The sequence below is a fragment of the Protomyctophum parallelum genome (assembly GCF_964188405.1).
Source record: "Protomyctophum parallelum genome assembly, chromosome: 23".
In the NCBI taxonomy this organism is placed as follows: domain Eukaryota; kingdom Metazoa; phylum Chordata; class Actinopteri; order Myctophiformes; family Myctophidae; genus Protomyctophum; species Protomyctophum parallelum.
In genome coordinates, this window is record NC_139715.1 from 24,764,950 (window position 1) to 24,789,715 (window position 24,766).

Sequence of the window (24,766 nt, forward strand, 5' to 3'; positions counted from 1 at the left end):
TCTAGTGGTCGCTCCACTCCCTCCCAGGCTCCTCCCACTGGGGGGGGGTGGGGGGGGGAGAGAGAGAAAGGAATGAGGTGGTTTTGGTATTCTGTGTATTTCATTGTAGTGGAGTCCAGTCCGGCGTAAAACAAGTCCACCTCTACTCCGATCCAGACTGGATTTCACAACCTCTGAGTGGTTTTCATTAGGAGGTCGTCTGCAGCGCAAAGCCATTAGTAACTGTCGTGTGTGTGTGTGTGTGTGTGTGTGTGTGTGTGTGCGTTTGTGTGTGTGTGTGTGTGTGTGTGTGTGTGAGGTCAGCCATCGTCTGTCCTCCTGTCTAAACCCTCCATGTGTTTCACATCACCGGGCTCACAGGGAGCGGAGGGGGACAGCCAGACAAACACACACTTGCACGCACGCACGCGCGCGGCAGGCAGGAGGGAGTCAGAGCACTTTGAGTTGAGGAGTTGGTGAGTTTCAATGAGTGTAGGTTTGGTTCACACGCTCTGTAATGTTTTTGAACGCTCCACCGGACCACATTCTGAACAGTGTTCATTTACTGTTCTTAAGCATTATGTTATATACTTTAGCTATTGAAAAATATCAGATCTACAAGCTATCGGATCTATGCAGATCTACATACAGTACATAGAAAATGTGGCTCAAATCTTTGAATATATATATTTTTAAGAATCGTCCTCAGTCCTAAATTGTTTACTAGCGATAATTAGCAAAGAATGAAAGCACTAATTTAATGCTCGTTCAAAACACCTTTTCATAGACCCTTTTTATTGTCCATGTTAGGTTTAATGATCCATAACATCACAGACCCACTGCGTTGTGGGTCGCACGCACGCACGAACACACACACACACACACACACACACACACACACACACACACACACACACACACACACACACACACACACACACACACACACACACACTCTGACACACTCTGACACACTGACAGACAATAAGTTCAAGACAATAACACACTTGAGAGTGACACATCAACACACACACTTTGACACCGAAAAGAATCATCACGCCATGCTGGTTTTATTAGATAAGACGTGTATACACGTCCTTTGCACAAAAGTCGTTAAGCGTCAAACAATTTACCTTTGTGGATTCGGGGCAGTGCCGGCTTTACTATAAATAGCCATGTGACTTTGGAGTGGTCGCTCTACCGTGCTGGACACAGAAGCACAGTGCTGCTATAGGAGCAGGAGGAAGGGAAACATCACTTTGTGTATTTCTCTGACTGACACCCATATTTATTGTTGATCCTCCGAGCATATGAAATAAATACAATATCACTCCGTTTAACCGCTTAAACCCTATATACTTCAGTTCACCGGGGTGCTCGTGGTCCCCTCCGTTTTTTCCCTCAACACCAAATCTCCCTTGCGAGTCGCTTGCAGATCGGATATTTCCGTCTAATCTTCGCGTATTTTTTTTTTGCAGAAGGTTGGCCTATTATGCCTCGATGCCCAGAATGAGGACACCAGAGTGCTGAAGGTTTCCTCTGTATGTGATGTCCTCTGGCTACCCTCTCTCTCTCTCGTGCTTATACTGGTAATGCTATTTTGATCATATAGACTTTGAAAGCCAGTGAAGCACGGCGCAAGTTTCAAAACCCTCTTTCAAAGGCGTTAACGAACGAGAAGACAAAATGAAAAGGCTTCCATGGGAAATCCATGACAAGACTGGGTCAATTTGACAGTGAGTGTTAACCCCCCACCCATACCCGTCTCTGTGGAGTGACTGGAAACCCCCAGCGCAGTGAACTGGGACACTGGCTGGTCTGCAGTGAACTGGGACACTGGCTGGTCTGAGTCTCCATGGAAGACGCTGAACATGGAGGGTCTGGATGCCCTGAGGCTCCTCCGGGTTCGAGCGTCTCCTCTCTCTGTGGATCTGTCCGTCACAGTTTAGATTAGAACATGTCAAGGATGGCATTAATACGATTGTCAGCCTATATATAGAGAGATCGAAGATAGCAGTACAGTAGCATTGCATATCAAGAGACTATTTGTGACCAGATTGGACTGAAAGCCTGTCATCGTGCGACCTCCAGCTTTTCACCAGAGGAGAAAAACTGATTTTCTTTATATTTTTAATCCAAAATGAGTTAATAAAACAGGCAGACTCTTCACATACTACTAGAGCATGTCTGAAATAAGCATTTTCATTGATATCAAACGAGATATATATATATATTTTTTAGTTGGCCTCTCCTTCTGCATCATACTCCTTGCTCTTTCGCACATGCGCGTTGTCGTTCACTTCCCTGTTTACCGCTCACAGAGAAAGGGTCGGCGCGCGTAATCTAAGGGGCTCTCCGTAGTTTTGACCAGATGGATACACTAAGCTCTTCATTTCTGACTTCAACATGCGCCTCGTTCAAAATATGAAGCGAGCAATCATCGGCGACTTATATTATATAAAAAAACATGTTTCTGTATCAGTGCCAGTGGTGCTCAATATTTCATGTCAAGAAACCCAAAAATTATATGTAATTGGCCGCCGACACCCATCTGAAAATATGTTGTTCCAAGGACCCCCCAGAAGCAAAGATTTGAGTTAAAAAGGTTCGTTCTGAAAAAGAATATAATTATTCCAAATATGCACCACATTTTCACGAAAAAAAAAAAATGCAGACCTACAAGCTCGTAGTGCGCCACTCGGTGGCGCACTATGAGCTTGTAGATCTGCTATTTTTCAACAGCTAAATTATAACAATGTTTAAAACACCAAAAGGGGTTCCCGCCCCAAAATGGGTTAAGTAAGTTGATCTAAACCCCCCAATCCAACCCATTGATGCTGAGTGACAAGCAGGGAGAGACACTGGGTCCCATGTTTACAGTCTTTGGCATTATGACCCCGGCCGGGGATCGAACCCCCGTCCTCGCCAAGTTTCAGGGCGGGCACTCTAACCACAAAGCCACCACTGGGCTGTGGGGCTGTGTGCCCCATGCATGCACCATGCGAGTGATTTCCAAAGTGATTGTTTCCAAACACCACCAGCAGCAGGTGTGGATGTGTGGATCTGTCTCTCATCATGCCTGCATGTCTCTCCTCATCCCCAGATCTCCACCTTGCGGCGTCAGGGCCGGACTCTGTTCTCCACCGTTCCAGAGACTGCAGAGAAGGAGGCGGAGTGTCTGTTTGTCCAAGAGGTAAGGTCCCGGCCCCCATACACCGAGCGCGGATTCGGATTTCTAAGCGGCGTTTCTCCATCGATTTTCCGAAAAACACGGCCGGTGTGCAACCACCTGTACCGTTACAACTAACTCTGTTTGTCCAAGAGGTCTCGCTACAACTAGCTCTGTGGGGGAGGGGCATTCATTGGGCATTTGCCCTGTGCGTCGAGTGGCCAGTCCAGGCCTGGCGTATAGCTGAGCCAGAGAGGAAGAAAGAGTTACGTCATTGAGGGGTCAGAAAACTGAGCGCTCGAGCAGCGCTGTTCATGCAGCCTGGATGGAGAGGGACAAGCTGGTAGTTTGAAATGCATTGTTTTCAACGAGGGGCGGCGCAAATATCAGCAACGTTAGGCATGTGTGCAACATGACAACTGTTTCAAAGTATTGCGCAGTGACAACTAAAAGTCTCTGTAATGTTTATTTTGTATGCTATTACTGAAAAACGATCTAAAATAAAGGGATTTAAGATCATTAATTAAACCTGGGCTGTTGCCCTGAGTCCAGTGCATTTCTGCCAACTTCCAGTCCAGCACTTTTCGCTATGCTCTTCGCTATGCTCTTCGCCAATGCGTATATCTATTCTACGTCCGAGCATAGACATGGTATGCCTCTGATTGGCCTACCGACACTGACTTTCTTGCCTGTCCTCCGAGATGCAAGGGTACTCCGTGGTGGGAAATAATACAAGTACAAGAGAATGGCAACACGCAACAGTAACTTGTAACTGTAATTTGCCATTAAAGTGCCATTAAATGGGGGTCCGTAGACTGTCTTACTCTTTGGCTCTGGTGTGTAGAGCCGAGTTGGGGCCCGGGGCTGGGGGCTCATGGCTGATGGTGTTGGGTGGTACAGTATATTATATAATGGTCTCACGGGGGTCTATACTCAGGGCGTAGTCCTGATTAGAACTGTTAGGGGATATTCTTCTACACAGAAAATGACATCATAATAACATGCATCTGGAACAGCTGGAGGTGCTTGCAGATGGGAAGCTGTTTTTCTTTTCTTTGTTTTTTCTTTCTACTTCTTCCCGATTTGTACCATCACACCTGTATATTATATATTACTGTATATGCCTCCAAAACGTGAGGTTTACCGGCTCTAATGTCCATAATTGCCTGTTAAGTACGGTACTTAAAATATAAAAGTACTTGGTTCTACTTTGCAGCAGTGCTAACCGGAGGGGACTCCATTTCCCAGCCACGGATAATATAATTTGGCTTCTGAAAGTCTGCGTAGGATCTTTACAGCCTGCGGTTACAGTATGCATTATCCTTCCTACTGTACCTGTTTGATGGAACACAGGATACCATTTACAGTAGCCAGCCATTTATACATAGCTGCTGTACAGAGAGACTCCTTGGGCTAAAAAGTCTTTGTCTTGTTAATTCAATTGGGTATAATAAATACAAATAATAATGCAATTTAGCCGTCTTATCGTTCAAGTTTCTACTCGATGCCTGCCTGCCTTTTAGGGGAAACAAAGATCCATGCGAGTTCACTCACTTCTTACAATTAAACCCTGCCTTTTCATTTCTTCTGAGGGAATACGGATTTAGCTTTATATTGCCAAAGGAAGTCTAATAAACCTCAGCCCTCATCTGGGGCCGTATCTTTATTAATGACCTCAAAATGTGTTCACGCTAAAATGACCCTCACTCACCACCTCCTCAATGTTCTCTCTCTCTCTCTCTCTCTCTCTCTCTCTCTCTCTCTCTCTCTCTCTCTCTCTCTGCAGTGCATCAAGACATACAACTCCGACTGGCACCTTGTCAATTACAAGTATGAGGAATATTCTGGAGATTTCCGCCAGCTCCCTAAGTGAGTCCCTCCCTGCGTGTGCGTGTGCGCATGTCCATGCATGTCCATGTTGATATGTGGCCATGTATGCGTGTCCATTTCAGCTGTAGTTAACAGGTGTGTTGAGGTGTCGACAGCCCTGCTGACAGGCTCATTGAAGGGGGGGTGGGGGGGGGGTTTCGGAGGCAGGGGGGTGTGTGGGGGTTCCCACGGGAGCCGCTCTCTTTTAGGTCCTCACAATGTCTCACCACCACCGACACTATGTTCAGTTTAAGACCATGCGTATGACTCTAAAAATCATACAGCCCTGGACTGTGCTGTGCTGTCCTGTGCTGTGCTGTGCTGTGCTTTGCTGTGCTGTGCTGTACTGTACTGTGCTGTGCTGTGCTGTGCTGTGCTGTGCTGTGCTGTGCTGTGCTGTGCTGTGCTGTGCTGTGCTTTGCTGTGCTGTGCTGTGCTGTGCTGTACTGTACTGTACTGTACTGTGCTGTGCTGTGCTGTGCTGTGCTGTGCTGTGCTGTGCTGTGCTGTGCTGTGCAAGTCATTGTAAAGGCTTATCCATATAGTCCAGTTTTCGGAGAAGAGGTGACCACCGAAAATGTAAGTCTTGCTGCGGTGGTCGCCGCTCACCAGGGGTGTAACGATACATTTTAACAGCGATACGGTCGATACGTATCACGGTATGGTTGCCGATACGATACATGGATGATACTGGATCATTATGGCGATACGATACGTCCATGATACGATTCGATGATTTTAAAGTAAAGTAACTATTTTAAATACATCAACATTATATTAAACTAAGTAATTAAACCCCTCTTTTTATTTGTTCTTCTAAAAATTGCTAAATACCATGCATGCGCGAAACCATAGCGTTGATACAATCGGTTATTTGCATTGCAAAACGCATACGATGCGATACAAAGGCAATGTTGCTGTTTTCATTTCTATATACTTTCTTGATATTAACCCATTTTGGGCGGGAACCGGTTTTGATGTTAGCATTATGTTATGTTTTAGCTATTGAAAATGGCTGATCTACAAGCTCATAGCGCGCCACCAAGTGGCACGCTAAGAGCTTGTAGGTCTCCTTTTTTTTTTTAATCGAAGAACGACTGACATAGAAACTGACTTTTTCAGAAAATTGTCAGGATGTAGAAGACATTTTTAGAATCTGATCTCAGGTCAGAATGGGTTCAAAGATTTGAGTTAAAATGTTCACTCTGTAATAATATATATATAAGTTCATAGCGCTGCACTCGGTGCCGCTCTATGAGCTTGTAGATCTGCTATTCTTCAATAGCTAAAGTATAACAATGCTTTAAAACACCAAAAGAGGTTCCCGCCCAGAATGGGTTAATGCAAAACGATGAAAAGCATTTTGAACGCTGCAGGGTTGCAAATAGGAAAAGACGGAACTCATCCATATATTCAACACAACAGAATTCAAGTTGTATTTTTTTTAAATTTTACGTAGTGTTTTATTGTTTCGAAGCACTAAAAAACAATGTTCAGAATCATGTTCCAATTAAGCCACAACAAAAAGTCCCAGATGTCTTCCGGCCGGCGGGGTAATTTTTTTATTTGTTGCATCTGTGTTGCTCGTTGGATGCTGTGCTGTTTCTGTAGTTACAGTATATGGTTTTGAGGCCCGTCGTAAAAACGTCCTGAGATTCTGTACTGGTTTTTACAGTCCTGGTGCTGAGTGAATGTGTTCCACAGACAGATCCCTGGAAAGGAGGAAACGTGTGTAGTTGTGGAAGTTAAACCAATGTCACACAATAGCACACTTCCTGTGTTTTTTCCACCCAGGAAGAATCGGGGCTATTCTGGGAGCGTTCTGTAACTATGTGATATCACTGAAACAAAGTTAAACATCCTTTCCTCGCAGAGCCGTGTCCTCAGTATGAGCTACTTTACCTCAGTCTGAGCTACTTTACCTCAGTCGGAGCTACTTTAACTCAGTCGGAGCTACTTTACCTCAGTCTGAGCTACTTTACCTCAGTCGGAGCTACTTTACCTCAGTCGGAGCTACTTTACCTCAGTCTGAGCTACTTTACCTCAGTCGGAGCTACTATACCTCAGTCTGAGCTACTTTACCTCAGTCGGAGCTACTTTACCTCAGTCTGAGCTACTTTACCTCAGTCGGAGCTACTTTAACTCAGTCGGAGCTACTTTACCTCAGTCGGAGCTACTGTACTATACCTCAGTCGGAGCTACTTTACCTCAGTCGGAGCTACTTTACCTCAGTCGGAGCTACTGTACTATACCTCAGTCGGAGCTACTTTACCTCAGTCGGAGCTACTTTACCTCAGTCTGAGCTACTTTACCTCAGTCAGAGCTACTTTACCTCAGTCGGAGCTACTATACCTCAGTCGGAGCTACTTTACCTCAGTCTGAGCTAATTTACCTCAGTCTGAACTTTACCTCAGTCTGAGCTACTTTACCTCAGTCTGAGCTACTATACCTCAGTCTGAGCTACTTTACCTCAGTCTGAGCTACTTTACCTCAGTCGGAGCTACTTTACCTCAGTTGGAGCTACTTTACCTCAGTCGGAGCTACTTTACCTCAGTCGGAGCTACTATACCTCAGTCGGAGCTACTTTACCTCAGTCGGAGCTACTTTACCTCAGTCGGAGCTACTTTACCTCAGTCTGAGGTATTCTTTTTGGAAAAATATAAAAAGATACTCCTGTGGAAAGGCTATATTATTTTACTTATATTGAGCCTATAAACAATTTAGTATTATTTAGTATATGTAAGGTTTTGCCCACTCAAATGGTACCTCGTCAGATAATCCCCACATATCCTACAACAACTTCTGTGAACAGACTTCACTGTAGTAGCTTTTCATGAATTATATTTGTACTTAGGCTGTTCTGCTGTCATGAAAATTTATAGTTATATAGAAATTCAAAGTCCAGCCGTCTGCTGTCCAGCCTCTCCCACCCCTCACTGGGGAAAAGTCTGGGAGGAAAACAGAAACGGGGTGAGTTGTCCGGCTAATATATAGTGCTAAGTCTACATAAAATGCTATAAGTCTACATAAGTTGAGCCTTTGTATACGCCTGTAGGAGGTCAAGGATAGGTCAAGTGTGGGCTTAGTTTTCTGACCCTCAATGTGGTAACTCTGTCTTCCTCTATGGCTCTGGGCGTGGGGCTAATGCACGGTGCAGATGTTCCATGTCACGCTTCCAAAACATTGTAGCATAAAACACTGGAGGACAAACAACAAACCCTTGGCCCCGACGTTGTTGTTTATGCTAGTTTGCTCCCTGGAGCTTGTTCGGCCCGGTTGAGGTCACAGGGGGTCAAATTGTGCTTTTGGGGGGTTTGAACTCATGGTAACAGCTGAGCCACGTTGACGAGTCGTGACGACAGCTGTGTAGCCGAAGTATCCCCGAGAAAGATGTGCTGGAGCCAGTGAACAGTGGTGGAGAAAGTAACAGCAATTAGAGGAAAAAAAGAAAAGCAAGGCATGAGACATTAAAATAATAGCAGTAATGCAATGCAGTGAGTTACATGAATAACAAGGAATTTAAAAGATGAACTAAAAGCAAGAGTGTGGAAGTGTAGGTCTTGAGCTGTGCTTTAATAATGTCTACAGAGGCTGCTTGTCGAAGGTACAGTTGGAGTTTGTTCCACGTCGTCGGCCCCTAGGAGCAGAAAGCTGCTTCACCGTGTTTCTTTTTAGTTGCCATTTATTTTAGGCGCAGCGAGTAGGCCAGCAGTGGAAGACCTGAGGGGGGCGGCTCGGGATATTATTAGGCAGGCAGTCATGTAGGTAGGAAGGTGCGAGACCATTGAGAGCTTTATAAACAAGTAAAATCATTTTAAAATCAATCCTAAAAACAACCGATGCAGATGTACTAGAGTGAATGGACAGTGGTGGGAAAAAGTATTCCAATAATGCAATATAGAAATACTCTGTTTACAAATAAAAAGTCCGGAATTCAAAATGTATTTGAGTAAAAGTACAAAAGTATCTGCATCAAAATGTACTTAAAGTGCCAAGAGTAAAAGTACTCACTGTGAAGAATGTCCCGAGTTTTCAAATGTTTACAAATCTTTTTTTGGAAATAGCAGATCTACAAGCTCACAATGCGTCATGTCGACACATTGTGAGCTTGTAGATTGGCTACTTTCAAAAGGCCGAAGTGTATACAGGGCTGAAGTGGTATCTGGGCGGGAACCCCTTTTGGTGTTTTAAGCATTATGTTATACTTTAGCTATTGAAAAATAGCAGATCTACAAGCTCATAGCTTGTACATCTGCTATTTGTAGATTTGTAGATCTGCTATTTTTTTTTAAATCCCTGGTCCCCTGGTCCCTGGAACTACATATTTTCAGATGGGGGTCCGCGGCCAAATACAGATAATTCTGGGGGTCCTTGACATGAAAAAGGTTGAGCACCACTGACATAGAAACATGTTTTTTTTTCAGAAAAATGTCCAGGATTTAGAAGACATTTGTAGAATCATCCTCAGGTCTAAATGGGTTAATGTATGTATTATTTGTAATAATAATAATCAAAATCTACAAAGTAAGTTTTCAAATAATTGGAGTGGAGTAAATATTTGCCTCTTGAGATTGGAAAATTGGAAATACTCAAGCAAAGTAAAAATAAATACAGTACAGTACTTAAGTAAATGTACTTAGTTACTTTCCACCACTTGCGAATGAACACATTGTAGTGTTATGAATGGAGACAGCAGGGCGTTGCATGCTATACCAATGTAGACATTGTTACTTCTGTGTGTGTGTGTGTGTGTGTGTGTGTGTGTGTGTGTGTGTGTGTGTGTGTGTGTGTGTGTGTGTGTGTGTGTGTGTGTGTGTGTGTGTGTGTGTGTGTGTGTGTGTGTGTGTGTGTGTGTGTGCACAATGGGGTCAGTATGCCGTGAAGCTAATGGAAAGCTTGTCTGACATGCGTTTGAAATAGAAGAGGGTATGGTGTATGTGTGCGTGGTGTGTCTGTGCGTGCGAATGGCAGAGTGCTGTCAAAAATCACAATGATCTTCATTGTGAGGTGATGAGCGGAGAATACTACAGAGTAGCATAATAATTCTGTAGATTAGGGGGGGGGGGTGAAAAATAAAGATATTTCCTATAATTTGTTTTTGTTCAGGTTTTCTTTTACTCTACTTTTGCTGATTGAAGTAACTAACTATAAGTAATCTAACTGAGCTCATGATTTTGGCTAAATTCAGGGGTGAAAATAATAATTTATAAATGTTATAAATGTATCAAAGTTACTGGCTATTCTTATTTCTTTACGCCTATCCTAAGATATGTTGGGCGGTCATTTTCTCTTTTCTTCCAGCAAATCACCTCGACCGGAGAAGCTGGCCGCTCATCTGTTCGAGGTGGACGAAGACGTGGAAAAAGATGAGGTAAGAAGTGAACGTTAACCAGGTTTGGAAAAAGCCATTTAAACGCTCTCTGGTAGAAACGCGATCCTCCTTCCAAATCACACTTGATGTTGCTCAATTACTGCTGTGGCGATCTGTCATACTGCTGTAGCCCTTGACAGTTAACTCCATTTAGTCAGACACGAGGACCTTCTTCTACAAAATAAATGCCTTCAGTTTTCTGAAAAACCTCATGTTTCTATATGTCAATCGTTCTCAAACATGTTCATGTCAAAGCCCCCCAAAATATATGTAATTGGACGCCGACCCCCATCTGAAAACATGCTGATAGCCCTCCGTATTTGAGCCACATTCTAGGCTATGCTTCGACGTGCGGTGGATTCACTTTATTCATCGTCATCATCATTTTTCGACCGCGGTGGAGATCATGGATTCCACAATGCTACGCCAGACTTCCCGGTCCTTCGTTGCCACCCCCAGTTCCTGCCTACTGAAGCATGTGTCCCTAGCGATGACACAGCTGAGACACAGCAGCCCTATTAGCTTAGATTCCCCATCGTAGATGTCACTGGTGGACGGGTTTCTGAACTGCCCGCAGCCCTCCTATGAGACACAGACTGGTTTCTGAACTGCCTGCAGCCCTCCTATGAGACACAGACTGGTTTCTGAACTGCCCACGGCCCTCCTATGAGACACAGACTGGTTTCTGAACTGCCCACAGCCCTCCTATGATGACACACAGACTGGTTTCTGAGCTGCCCACAGCCCTCCTATGAGACACAGACTGGTTTCTGAACTGCCCACAGCCCTCCTATGAGACACAGACTGGTTTCTGAACTGCCCACAGCCCTCCTATGAGACACAGACTGGTTTCTGAACTGCCCGCAGCCCTCCTATGAGACACATACTGGTTTCTGAACTGCCCGCGGCCCTCCTATAAGACACAGGCCGAGTAGAAAGAAGCTATTTTGTGGTCCTAGAAGTTTGGATATTTATTTGCGTTTTAATCTAAAGGGCCACCCTTTATTTCAGCATATCATATTATGGTACATGCATGGCAGAACCTCTCTTTACATTTCCCAGCGGCCTGACTGGCTTGTAACACACACACACACACACACACACACACACACACACACACACACACACACACACACACACCTCTCTCTCTCTATCTGTGACATCTCGAGATTGAGAGGTCACTCTCACAACATGATACACCGGCCCGATAATTACCTTGCTTCAGGAATTGATTGGATTAAAGGCTGTTGACCTTTTAGTGGCTGGTCAGGATGTGGTGGTTGGAAACTAAGGCCCTGGAGACAGGGCAGCACTGAGTTTAACGCCTTCAGGACAGGACACATCTTTTGGTGTTTTAAGCATTATGTTATACTTTAGCTGTTGAAAAATAGCAGATCTACAAGCTCATAGCGCTACGAGCTTTGGATATATATTCTTTCAGAGCAAACGTTTTTAACTCAAATCTTTGCTTCTTGGGGTCCCTGGAACAACATATTTTCAGATAGGTGCCAAATACGGATAATTCTGGGGGTCCTTGAAGTGAAAACTGTTGTGACAGGCGAGCAGGAGAGGTTATGTGTGCGCACGCACGCACGCATGCACGCGTACAGTGTGTGTTCAAACCCACGTCAATGCAAAGGGAGTGCGTCATTGTCTCTTGTTGTTGTGTTTTGCGCCGGCCGCGCCGCCACGCCCAAATGCGACGTTCCCCCTCCTGTCCTAATTATCTTGTTACCTCCAACAGGACACAGCCTCGCTGGGCGCCCAGAAGGGAGGGGTCTCCAAGCACGGCTGGCTGTACAAAGGAAACATGAACAGCGCCATCAGCGTCACCATGAGGGTGAGTGTTTTACCACCTTCACACTAAACTACACTACCCACAGTGCATCTGGAGTCAGCCTCAGTGAGTGCACGACAGGGTTGATTTCTGTCGACTAAAGCATAGGTGAGTTCCAGGCTACGTATGAAGGGACTATAGTCATTTTACACTTGTTTGCATGCTGTAAATAGCCGATCCTGTAGGGGTCACCCCACTGAGTCCTTTAACACTTGTCATGTTACTGTGGAGATGTGATTACTCATGTTTACAACCACATTATAGTTTGTAGGTAGTAAGTAGTCGTTCCTCAACATCCGTGCGGTTACGTTATGATGTAGTAAAGCCTCTCCTTTTCAATCATGTGTTTAAATACCGGCACATTTTCATCCTCATGTAACGATACAACATCTATATTGGTCTTCTACAGTAGCCTGCTGTGGTTTGAAGTGGATTTTCTCCTACGTTTTATTTCCCACGCCCTGTTCTCCACTATGGGTTATTTTTAGAGAAAAGAGAGGCCCATTTGGTTTGTTTATGTTCTCCCAGAGCCATAGAGTAGACAGAGTTACGACAACTCCGTTCACTTCATGGGGCTTCAGTCCAATGGAGGCTCTTCTACATAGACTTCTATTGGTCACTTCATGGGGCTTCAGTCCAATGGAGGCTCTTCTACATAGACTTATTGGTCACGTCATGGGGCTTCAGTCCCATGGCGGCTCTTCTACATAGACTTCTATTGGTCACGTCATGGGGCTTCAGTCCAATGGCGGCTCTCCTACATAGTCTTCTATTGGTCACTTCATGGGGCTTCAGTCCAATGGCGGCTCTTATAGACTTCTATTGAGAATGCATGGGGACAAGAACAAATGGGGACAAGTCCTGGACCGGAAGTAGGCAGAAATGCATTGGACCCAGGCCCAGCTTTAATGATCGTTAAATCCCTTTATTTTAGATTGTTTTGTAGTAATTGTACAACATTACAGAGACGTTTAGTTGTTACTGTACAATACTTTAAAACAGTTGTCATGTTGCACACATTGCCTACAATAGCTCTTATTTGCGCCGCCCTCGTTGAAAACAATGTATTTCAGACTCCAGCTTGTCCCTCTCCATCCAGGCTGCATGAACAGAGCTCGAGCGCTCGGTTTTCTGAGCCCTCAATGTCCTAACTCTGTCTGACTCTATGGCTCTGGTTTATGTTCCCCTCCCCAGTCCTTCAAGAGAAGGTACTTCCATCTGGCCCAGCTGGGAGACGGTTCCTACAACCTGAACTTCTACAAGGATGAGAAGACCTCCAAGGAGCCCAAGGGAACCATCTTCCTGGACTCCTGCATGGGCGTCGTTCAGGTACACCATGAATGTCCATCTAATTTGTAAATGTCTTTTTCTTTTTGTTTTATCTCTACTATTTCTTGAAATGATTGTACATTGAATGCTGTATATCCTTTTACTATTGCATACCCCCCTGATGTGTGTTATGTACCCATTGTCTCTTGTGTACACATACTGTACATATAGGCACACGTACATACATACACAGACATACGCACTCACACGAAAAGAAAAAAAACTAATAATATAATTAATTATTACATAACACATTCCTAAAACACTCACATGGACACGCTCACTCATACACATCCATAGCTCTGGTCCATAGCCTTCTACTGCTTCAGTGTAAGGCTATGGGACTTTCGGTTTTGAATCTCAAATCGAAATCAGACCAGCCTCTCCTCTTTTTTTCCCGGTGGAAACAAAATCCCCTTTTGGCCAAAAAGTACCGTTTATACGTGTGGTGGGGGGCTCAGAGTGTGTCCACTAAGGAAAGTAAGCTTTCTAATGACACAACCCGCCTTTGTTTTGGTGAGTAGCAAAAACTTTCTTTTTATTTACGCTAAAGAGGAGAGGCTGGTCTGATTTCGATTTGAGATTTAAAACCGAAAGTCCCATAGCCTTATACTGAAGCAGTAGAAGGCTATGGACCAGAGCTAACACATTCATTGCTGTGTTTCATTTTTAACTAAGGGACTGCAATGGAAATAAGCAGCTGGCTTTCTTGCATTTATCCTTTTGATGGTGATGTAAAACTATGTGCATTTTTAAACATTGTCAATAAACATATCAATCAATCAATGCACATACTGTAGACTGGAGCAGGGGTTCCCAAAACCTTTCATGTCAAGGACCCCCAAATTGACACTAATTAGCCCCGCGGACCCCCCACCCCCCCTATTTGAAAAAGATATGCCCAGGGACCCCCAATATAAGAGAAGATTTATACGGCTATAGCAGGGATTCTCATTTCAAGGACCCCCAGTCTGACATGCATTAGTCTACGGACCCCCCCATTTAATTATATTAAGATATTTCTATATCTGGGACCCCAATTTATATTGTATAAAATCAATGATAATTTAACTCTGAGAGTGTCCAACGGGTCCATTTGGTTCCATTTGTACACTCTCAGAGTTACAGACCCTGGGTCCATTTGGTTCCTGACTATCTTATTTTAAATTTATATTTTTTGTCCCACGATTTTGTAACCCATTTTTCACCCCTGTGTCAATCATCCTGTGATGTGATCCTGGGCTCTACACACCCTCTGCCAACCTAGGGAGAGCAACGGACTTAACTCATGCTTCCTTCATGCTTGAGTGTCCAAGTTGCTCCTTTACACCTGACAGGGGGGAGTTTCCCTGGTTGGACGTAGCGCGTGGAAGGAACACGTTATTCCAACCAGTTCCTTTCCCCTCCATCAGGCGTCCCGGCTGGCCAGGGGGAGGCAGTTTAGAGACCAGGATTACGGCATGTTTTTGTGAGGGTACCTAGTACCTACCCTAGGGGACACGGGGAGAACATGCAAACTCCACACAGAAAGGCCCTTTCGCCAACCCCGCCTTCGGGTATGGGCACTGATGACGCGGAGGAGGAAACACGCCGCCAGCACCCACAGCGCCCCGAGCGGGAATCGAACCCAGGACCTTCTAGCTGTGAGGCGACAGCACTACCAACTGTGCCACCGTGCCCACGGTTCCTGACTATCATGTAGCTGGGGACCCCCTGGAATTCCCTCAAGGACCCCTGGGGATCCCTGGAACTCGCTCAAGGCTCAATGACCCCTGGGGGTCCCTGGACCTCCCTCAAGGACCCCTGGGGATCCCTGGAACTCCCTCAAGGCTCAATGACACCTGGGGGTCCCTGGACCTCCCTCAAGGACCCCTGGGGGTCCCTGTAACTCCCTCAAGGACTCCTGGAAGTCCCCGGAACTCCCTCAAGGACTCCTGGGGGTCCAAGGATCCCTGGGGGTCCCTGGAACTCCCTCAAGGACCCCTGGAAGTCCCTGGAACTCCCTCAATGACCCCTGGGGGTCCCCGGACCACACTTTGGGAACCACTGCACTAGACAGAGTTGGAACACTGGAGTTCAGTCCTTTAATTTTCAATTGTTTACCAAACAAAGTGAACTCATATCAACCAACTGTTACACATAAACCGCTTCCAGTAAATAAACCAGAACATTTTCAGGGTAAATTAAACAAACAAGAGGATTCAGTCCCAGCTAGGCCACATCCCTCAGGGCTTAAGAGACCTACCTAAACACAGGAGGAGTTGTCTAATCAGTCTCCAGGATTGGTCTTCAAACATACACGGGAGAGCGCATGGCGTGCTGCTGCACCCGACCGACGGAGATGCAAATCTGTTCCTGTATAAAACCTAACGGCTGCCTGTGGTTCACGGGGATATATGAGGCATATTGTGGGGGCTGAGTGAGTGGGTAGAAATGCCACCTGGGAATAGGAAGGTTGCCAAAGCCACTTGCCCAAATGTGCGGACTGACTTCAATCACATTTGTGATGATGTAGACTGGAACTCACCTATGCTTTTTATACAGGCATACAGGCAGCTCCCGGCAGGATCCGCCGGGAGAAACTAGACACAGCTGCTGGACATGCAACTAATTAACAAGGGTGCAGACGAAAGAGTGATCGACGTTTGTGCTATACTCTAAGCCGAATTGAAGTGGACTCGGCCCCAGACTTTTTTTTCCTCCCTGGAAATAAAAACGTCTGGGTTTCCGAGGCTAGTAATGGCGGCTATGGATGTTTTCAGCCCAACGAGTGTTTTCTTGTGCAAAACTAATGCTTGGAATGGATTCAGAATCATGAAACCCCCCTAGTTTAACACGTCACATGCTACTTAAAGCATAATGACATTTTGACAATTTTTCCTTATATATATGTTAGTGGTGGCCATATGGATTTGGCCGATGTGGCGCCCCCCAAAGGTTGCCGGCTCGGGGCGCCCCCTAGCTTAAATCATTAGAGCATGCCCTATAGGCTACATATGTGCAATATTTGGCGCTTTTAGACGAATGCAGCACAAAAATATCCCTATGCTCCTCCACGGTGAAGAAAGTAGGGAGGCAGCCCAGAAGTAGATAGTTATTCTGTACATAATATGTGACAAAATTTGACTGAGGGACTGCCATTGGATTTTTTTGAATTTTAGTTTTTTCATGTCATATGAAAGCAGGGAATCATAGCTTCAAATTGACATATGGGTTGTTCAGTTTGACCCAGCAATTTTGGAGATTTATAGAGTAATGTATTGCAGAGAAACAGAGCGAGTTGAGAAAACAGGCTTGAAAGGTTCACTTCTGTGGACTCTAACATTACACCTAGCTACATGTTTAAGCATTTATTTCATATTTACATGTCGATTTCAGCTCTGACACTTATTTCAGACATGCTCTAGTATGTGAAGAGTCTGCCTGTGCTATTAACACATTTTGAGAAAAAAAAAGTTTTCTCCTCTGGTGAAAAGCTGGAATTTGCGCGATGGCAGGCTCTCAGTCAAATCTGGTCACATAATGTTAGTGTGGGACGTCCTCGTGACCGGTGCCCATGTGTGTTGGTTCCCACAGCACCAGTCTGCTGGCTGGCAGCTCCTGGTGTCTTTGGCGCTGTCCTGCTATAGTCTCAAGCCCATCACACACCGTCTGCGACCGCCGCGCGTCAAAACAGCCGCCTCCATTATTTTCAATTAACCTATCGCACACCGGCGGCGTCCGACGCGCGCTGGCGCCTCGCCTGACACGCCAATAGAACCAGTTCTATCTTCCAGCGTCGAGTCGGACAGAGCCGGTGTGTGTTGGGCTTCATTCTCCTGGCTGCTTTTGTCGCTCACCCTGAATATTCCGGCATACAGATTCTCGTTGGTACTCTTGCTGATGTTGAGCACTACACGTACAATTCTGGTGTAGCACCCCGTCTAGAGCCTTCTGCAGGGTTGGCTTCAGGGTCCAGCATTCACTGTCATATAGGAGAACAGATTCTACCGTCGCGTAGAAGAAGCTGAGTTTGATTTGTCGCCCATTTTGACATGAACTCGTATAGGCAGGGTGTGAAGTAAACACCACGTGTTTACCAATGATATACTAATTAAAGTTCCATTCCGTTCAGGTCAAACAGAGTCTGGACGCTGCTATTGTGCATGTTTGTTCACGGGAAAGGTTCTGCTACAGTAAATGGAATGGATCCTTTAAAATTAAGGTAGGGTAAGTGATTTTCTTTGGTTAAGATAAGTGTTAAAGGGCTCTGTATTCTGACGGTACTCTACTCCTTGCTATACAGTGTTTTTTCTCCAGGTCTTCATGAAACAGAAAATGCAATTTCAGGTTCGACGTACCAACTTTATCCAATCAGCATACAGCGCTGGTTGGTTCCCAAACGTATTCACGTCAAGGACCCCCAGATTGACACTAATTAGCCCCGTGGACCCCCATTTGAAAACATATGCCAGGGACCCCATTTGAAAACATATGCCAGGGACCCCATTTGAAAACATATGCCAGGGACCCCATTTGAAAACATATGCCAGGGACCCCCATTTGAAAATATATGCCAGGGACCCCATTTGAAAACATATGCCAGGGACCCCATTTGAAAACATATGCCAGGGACCCCATTTGAAAACATATGCCAGGGACCCCATTTGAAAACATATGCCAGGGACCCCATTTGAAAACATATGCCAGGGACCCCATTTGAAAACATATGCCAGGGACCCCATTTGAAAACATATGCCAGGGACCCCCATTTGAAAATATATGCCAGGGAACCCCATTTGAAAACATATGCCAGGGACCCTCATTTGAAAACATATGCCAGGGACCCCATTTGAAAACATATGCCAGGGACCCCCATTTGAAAATATATGCCAGGGACCCCATTTGAAAACATATGCCAGGGACCCCATTTGAAAACATATGCCAGGGACCCCATTTGAAAACATATGCCAGGGACCCCCATTTGAAAATATATGCCAGGGACCCCATTTGAAAACATATGCCAGGGAAACAATTTGAAAACATATGCCAGGGACCCCATTTGAAAACATATGCCAGGGACCCCATTTGAAAACATATGCCAGGGACCCCATTTGAAAACATATGCCAGGGACCCCATTTGAAAACATATGCCAGGGACCCCATTTGAAAACATATGCCAGGGACCCCATTTGAAAACATATGCCAGGGACCCCCATTTGAAAATATATGCCAGGGAACCCCATTTGAAAACATATGCCAGGGACCCTCATTTGAAAACATATGCCAGGGACCCCATTTGAAAACATATGCCAGGGACCCCCATTTGAAAATATATGCCAGGGACCCCATTTGAAAACATATGCCAGGGACCCCATTTGAAAACATATGCCAGGGACCCCATTTGAAAACATATGCCAGGGACCCCATTTGAAAACATATGCCAGGGACCCCATTTGAAAACATATGCCAGGGACCCCATTTGAAAACATATGCCAGGGACCCCCATTTGAAAACATATTCCAGGGACCCCATTTGAAAACATATGCCAGGGACCCCCATTTGAAAACATATGCCAGGGACCCCCATTTGAAAACATATGCCAGGGACCCCCATTTGAAAATGTATGCCAGTAAAATCAATGTTAATTTAACTCTAAGAGTTACAGACTTGTGTTTCATTTGTACACTCTCAGAGTTGTCCATTTGGTTCCATCATTTACCTGGGGACCTCCTGGAACTCCCTCAAGGACCCCTGAGGGGTCCCCGGACCCCACTTTGGGAACCACTGTGCCATAGATAACTCAGACAGGATACAGATATTAAACCAGCGAAATGACAGAGAAAAAACTAATTTTTGCAACTGACCTGAAAATGTATTTTCTTTCCGTTTATTGAAGAGACTCCTGTTGCTGAACAAACACTCTATAGCAACGATTACTATCAGAAAATAGTGCTTTAACCGTTTAACAAAAACACCTTTTGTTTTAACCAAAAACAATATCACTTTAATACCCTACCTTTCATTACTACCATTGGTAACACTTACTACTACTAGTTAATGTCGATATGGCTGATCTATTAATACTAGGATGTAGGACAATGGTGGTCCTTTGCGAGATGGCAGGCTCTCAGTCAAATCTGGTCACATTTGATGACGTTTAGCCTCTCAGACCCAAAACTAAAGAACATTTTGTTGAATATGATTTTGTTCACAATTCCATGCTGTATTGATATTGGTAAGATAGGAGAGATAACAGGCAAGATAACAATTATACTACATTCTCTAATTGTGTAGACTAAATTAAGTAATGCAGATGTTTAACAATAATTTAACTCTTGAGAATGTAAAATGAAGCCAAATGGACCTGTTCACTCCCACTCCTAGATAGGAATGGAGCTCGTTAATTTTTTATTGATAACGAGCACCTTATCGATCAGGCTTATCGAACCGGGTTCTTATCGAGCCGGGTTCTTATTGAGCATTTTCTATTATTTTGTGGAAATACGGGAAACAAAAAGGCTATTCTGAACAGAACCAGTATACTTTACTAGGGCCTTCAAATACAGTACTTCTCTAACAGACGGAAGGCAATTGACCTTTTTACCAATAAAATAATATTAAAGACCGTCACTTTAAAAGTGAAATTTTGTTTACCCGGACAGCGCTGCATGGTCGGCAGGCAGAGTTGGGGTCCGTTACTCATAAAAGTAAGGCACTACATATTACATATTACTTTTGAAAAAAGTAATGCCTTACATTACTTTATTACTCCCTGGAGAAAGTAACTAGTTACATTACTCGTTACATTACTTTTGCGTTACTCCATAAAATCACATGTCGCATTGTCACATAATTTACCACTTAACAAATCTTTATAATCCTAATAAGGAGGACATACACAACATCTTTCTTTATGCTCTTTACCAGGTTGTGGACTGAGGAATAAAACAAAATGGGCCTTTCCAAAACGGTCTAGTGCAGTGGTTCTCTTGACCTTGTAAAACTTTTTCTATGCAAACTTCTAATCAATTCTTCAATCAATCAAATCAAATATATTCAAATAAAAATAATGAGACTGAGAGAAATCAGTAGCCTATATGTTCACAGTGCTTTAGGATCCCTTTCTTTATGATGTGGAGTTCCCTGCTCCATGCTCATTAAATGTAGTTTTTCATGTCGGCATATTTGGTTTATTCATCTCTGCATTAACTAACTAGTGATTATCTGAGAGCACATACATTCTACAACAAACAAGACCCTCCCAGCTGGCAGTGTTGCCAGGTTTTGGAAGAGAAACAAGCAGCCATGTCTATGAAAACAAGCCCAAACGAAGCCTGACTAGGCTATTATACAACAAGCCCAAAGTCGCTTATAATAAGCGGACATGGCAACACCCCAACTGCTCCGTCTCTGTGACAGTGGGAGACTGGCTCGCTGTGAGCAGTGCTTCTGCAGAGATTTTAATACCGAAACGACGTAAATTTGACATGTTCTAGTCCGCGACTCCAGCGCACCATTACTGTTCATGTTCAACTCATCTCCGTTGTGCATTAGTCCAAAGCAACACTGCTGAAAGCAGCCACATGACGCAATTAAGTAACGAGTAACTGCAGCACTAAAGCGACCAGTAACTGTAGTGTGATTATCAATTTTGGAGGAGTAGTGTCGTTATATTACTCGCTACCGACCAAAGTAGTGTCGTTACAGTAACGAGATTTTCCGTTACTCGTTACACCCAACTTTGTCGGCAGGTATACACTTTTAGACATTTTGTGCCAGGCAGCGTGGGCGATTAGATTTATTTCATGACCGCCTCTTTTGTCTTGATTGTTTAACACAATCAGCGCTGGGATTTCTTTCAAAATAGAACCCGGGTGCCGGGAAGATATGGCCGTTTTTACTCTGTAAGCCTTCCCTTCCGGACAAACACCGGGAGATATATTTTTGCTCGCTTACCTCGCAATCATTACCGCTATTATCGCTGAATAATCCCTCGCTTCATATTTTGAACGAGAGGCACATTGAAGTCAGAAATGAAGAGCTTAGTGTATCCATCTGGTTAAAACCATGGAGAGCTCCTTAGATTACGCACACCGAGCCTTTCTTTGTGAACGGTAAACAGGGAAGTGAACGACAACGCACACCCGTCGGTTGGATTAGTTATGACGTTCCCACACGTCGTACGGTCTAAATGGGTTAAACAGGATGTCATGGGCCGCTATGCTCGATAACAGGATTGATGAGCCCAGAGCTAATTGATACCGGGTACTCGATAAGCACAAAGCTTATTGATACCTGGTACTCGATAAGCCCAGAGCTTATTGATACCGGGTACTCGATAAGCACAAAGCTTATTGATACCGGGTACTCGATAATCCCAGAGCTTATTGATACCGGGTACTCGATAAGCACAGAGCTTATTGATACCGGGTACTCGATAAGCACAGAGCTTATTGATACCGGGTACTCGATAAGCCCAAAGCTTATTAATACTGGCTACTCGATAAGCTTGTTATCGGGAATATCGGGTATCGAGCTCAATCCCTATACTCCTCCTAGACCAGGAAATGTGGCTCGTTTGCCCGGGCTTTTTCTTTTTTTTCTCTCGTGAAAACGAAATGCATTCGGTCTCCGAGGCCACAGTCCGAGGTCTTAAATGTATGGACGTGTACCCTCTACCCTGCGTGGTCTTTCAGAACAGCAAGGTGCGTCGCTTCGCCTTCGAGCTGAAGATGCAGGACAAGAGCACGTACCTGCTGGCGGCCGACAGCGAGCTGGAGATGGACGAGTGGATCGGCACGCTCAACAAGATCCTCCACAGCTGCTTCGAACAGGCCATGCAGGACCGGAGGAACGGGGACCTCCATGACGGTGGGGGTGTGTGTGTGTGTGTGTGTGTGTGTGTGTGTGTGTGTGTGTTAAGGCTGTACCCTAGCCCTTATTTTAGGACTCGAACTTCGGCAGGAATTTCCGAGTGAACATTCGGACCATTTGTTTTTAATTAATTAAAAAATAACCGTCTCGATCAGAGCGCACAGCGCGTCTCCCCCGCTCTTTTCTCGTCCCTCCCAACACACCCACACACACACACACTTTTCTAATTAATTAAAAAAATAACCATTGAGATATCAGCGCGTCTCCCCCGCTCTTTATAAATCTCTCTCGTCTCTCACAACACACACACCACGAAAACAGCTGATCTGCGCGTTGCTCGTTAGCTGTTCCTCGTTAATTTGTTCCACCTGTGTATGAATGCGGCTTCAGAAGAAGTGGGCACAGGGAAAAAGCAGATCCTCCGTGACAGTTTTGCTTAACAATGATCAGAGTTCACTCCTTTTGTGATGCTATCATGCTAGAGAGCATATGCTAATATATTATGGCTGCTACTGGTAAGAACAGTTCCCCCTATCAGCGATCATGCTGGCGTGTGCGTGTGTGTGTGTGTGTGTGTGTGTGTGTGTGTGAGAGAGAGAGAGAGATGCGTCAGTCTCCAATCACCAAATGAATGTGCACAGCAGAACAAGGAGAGATTTCTTAAAAAAATCATAACTTCTGACAGGAATGCACTAGAAACTAACTTTTTTTTTTTACACGTTCATATCACATTCTCGCCGAGATATATTTTCACGTTAATAAAAAAGGAAAAAAATGTGTGTGTGTGTGTGTGTGTGTGTGTGTGTGTGTGTGTGTGTGTGTGTGTGTGTGTGTGTGTGTGTGTGTGTGTGTGTGTGTGTGTGTGTGTGTGTGTGTGTGTGTGTGTGTGTGTGTGTGTGTGTGTGTGTGTGTGTGTGTGTGTGTGTGTGTGTGTGTGTTTTAAGACCTGGAGGCGTGGTCAATGCTCTTTGGCCACTCAGAATAGCCAAATGGCATTGATCACGCCTCCAGGTCTTAAGTAATACGACCTGGTACTTAAGACACGCAAAATACAGCCCTATGACTGAACTAAATCAAGATTAGTTTGTTTTGAATTATTGTTGCTGACCAGCCGCGCGCGGCTCGCAGAATAATTGATATCGGGGATGTTTACTCATTTAAACTCTTCAAGGACTCTGTGGAAAACCAATGATTCTGATGGAGTCCTTCTCTCACCGTGTCCCTGTCAGAGATGCCAACCTGTCTCCTGTGTTTAAGTTCCATATCCTTCCAGTTTGCCAACTTCACCTCCTCTCCTCCTGTTAATCTGTCCCACAGACGACGAGATGGGGAAACCAGAGTCAGACCCTTCGTCTGGAAGTTTCCAGGACAGTTTTCAGGTACCCTGCTCTCTCGTTCTCTGCAACGCGCTAAACACACGCCGTCTTTTTCCTCTTTGTTGTATTAAAGGGACACTTCACCCTTTTTGCTACAAAAATATATATTAATGACGTTTAGAAGATTTAGAACACTTTCCTGGGGGTCTTCATGTGTGTAATACGTGGTTTTAGATATTTTAGATTTTAGCAGTGAGCCCATTGTCTCTGATGACATGGACACTGGCCTTCACTTACTTCCTGGACTACATGTTGTCTCAGTAAGACAGCCCTCCCCCTATCCACAGGGAGGAGCAGTGCACCAAAGCATTATGGGAATTTTAGTCCAGGAAGTAAGTGAGGCCAGTATACTATACTATACACAGGTTTAATAATTGCTAGACAAACAGAGTGAAACAGAGTAAAACAGAGTGACAGAGTTTAATGTTGTTCTGTCTCCAACACAAACATGAAATGGAAAACCTCTGCCAATAAGGGACCACGATTCTTATAAACTGCTATTTTGTGATGTTAAATTGATGTCATATGTCACAAGTGATGTTGGTAAAGTGCCCCTCACTTCACACAAGTGTGATTTTATTATAATTTTTTACTTTACTTTAACTGTATGATTTCCTGTTTTTCATAGAAGTGTATACTTGTACGTCTTTAAATGTTCTGATGAATTGAAAATGGAGGACCCTGATGCAAACAAGTCTTTTTTTCTGGCTTCATCCTTGTAGCAGTTTATGTATTGACCTGTGCTTTCGTTGTTCGTTGTTGAATTCCAATCAATCAATCAATCAGTCAGTCTGCATTTAGCAGACGCTCTTAATCCAGAGCGACTTACATTAAGCAAGAACAAAAAAGCATGGGAATACATCACATAAAAACATTTATCAAGAAACATGCGTAAGCTAATCAATCAGTCAATCAATCAATCAGTCAATCACTCCATAGAGTATTGGGGCTGCTATACATCATATCGAGGCTGCATGGAC

The 24,766-nt window shown here is 44.5% G+C and overlaps 1 protein-coding gene across 3 annotated transcripts in view; it reads left to right on the forward strand.

The window, feature by feature from the left end:
* LOC310854411 (dedicator of cytokinesis protein 9-like) overlaps window positions 1-24,766 on the forward strand; it is a 134,417-nt gene that overhangs the window by 49,224 nt on the left and 60,427 nt on the right. For all 3 annotated transcript variants that reach the window (XM_083759045.1, XM_083759043.1, XM_083759044.1), the window contains exons 3-9: window positions 3,083-3,172; window positions 4,935-5,017; window positions 10,319-10,388; window positions 12,133-12,228; window positions 13,420-13,554; window positions 22,233-22,407; window positions 23,728-23,789. In XM_083759045.1, the coding sequence (XP_083615171.1) occupies window positions 3,083-3,172; window positions 4,935-5,017; window positions 10,319-10,388; window positions 12,133-12,228; window positions 13,420-13,554; window positions 22,233-22,407; window positions 23,728-23,789 (711 nt within the window). The remainder of the gene's footprint in view (window positions 1-3,082; window positions 3,173-4,934; window positions 5,018-10,318; window positions 10,389-12,132; window positions 12,229-13,419; window positions 13,555-22,232; window positions 22,408-23,727; window positions 23,790-24,766) is intronic.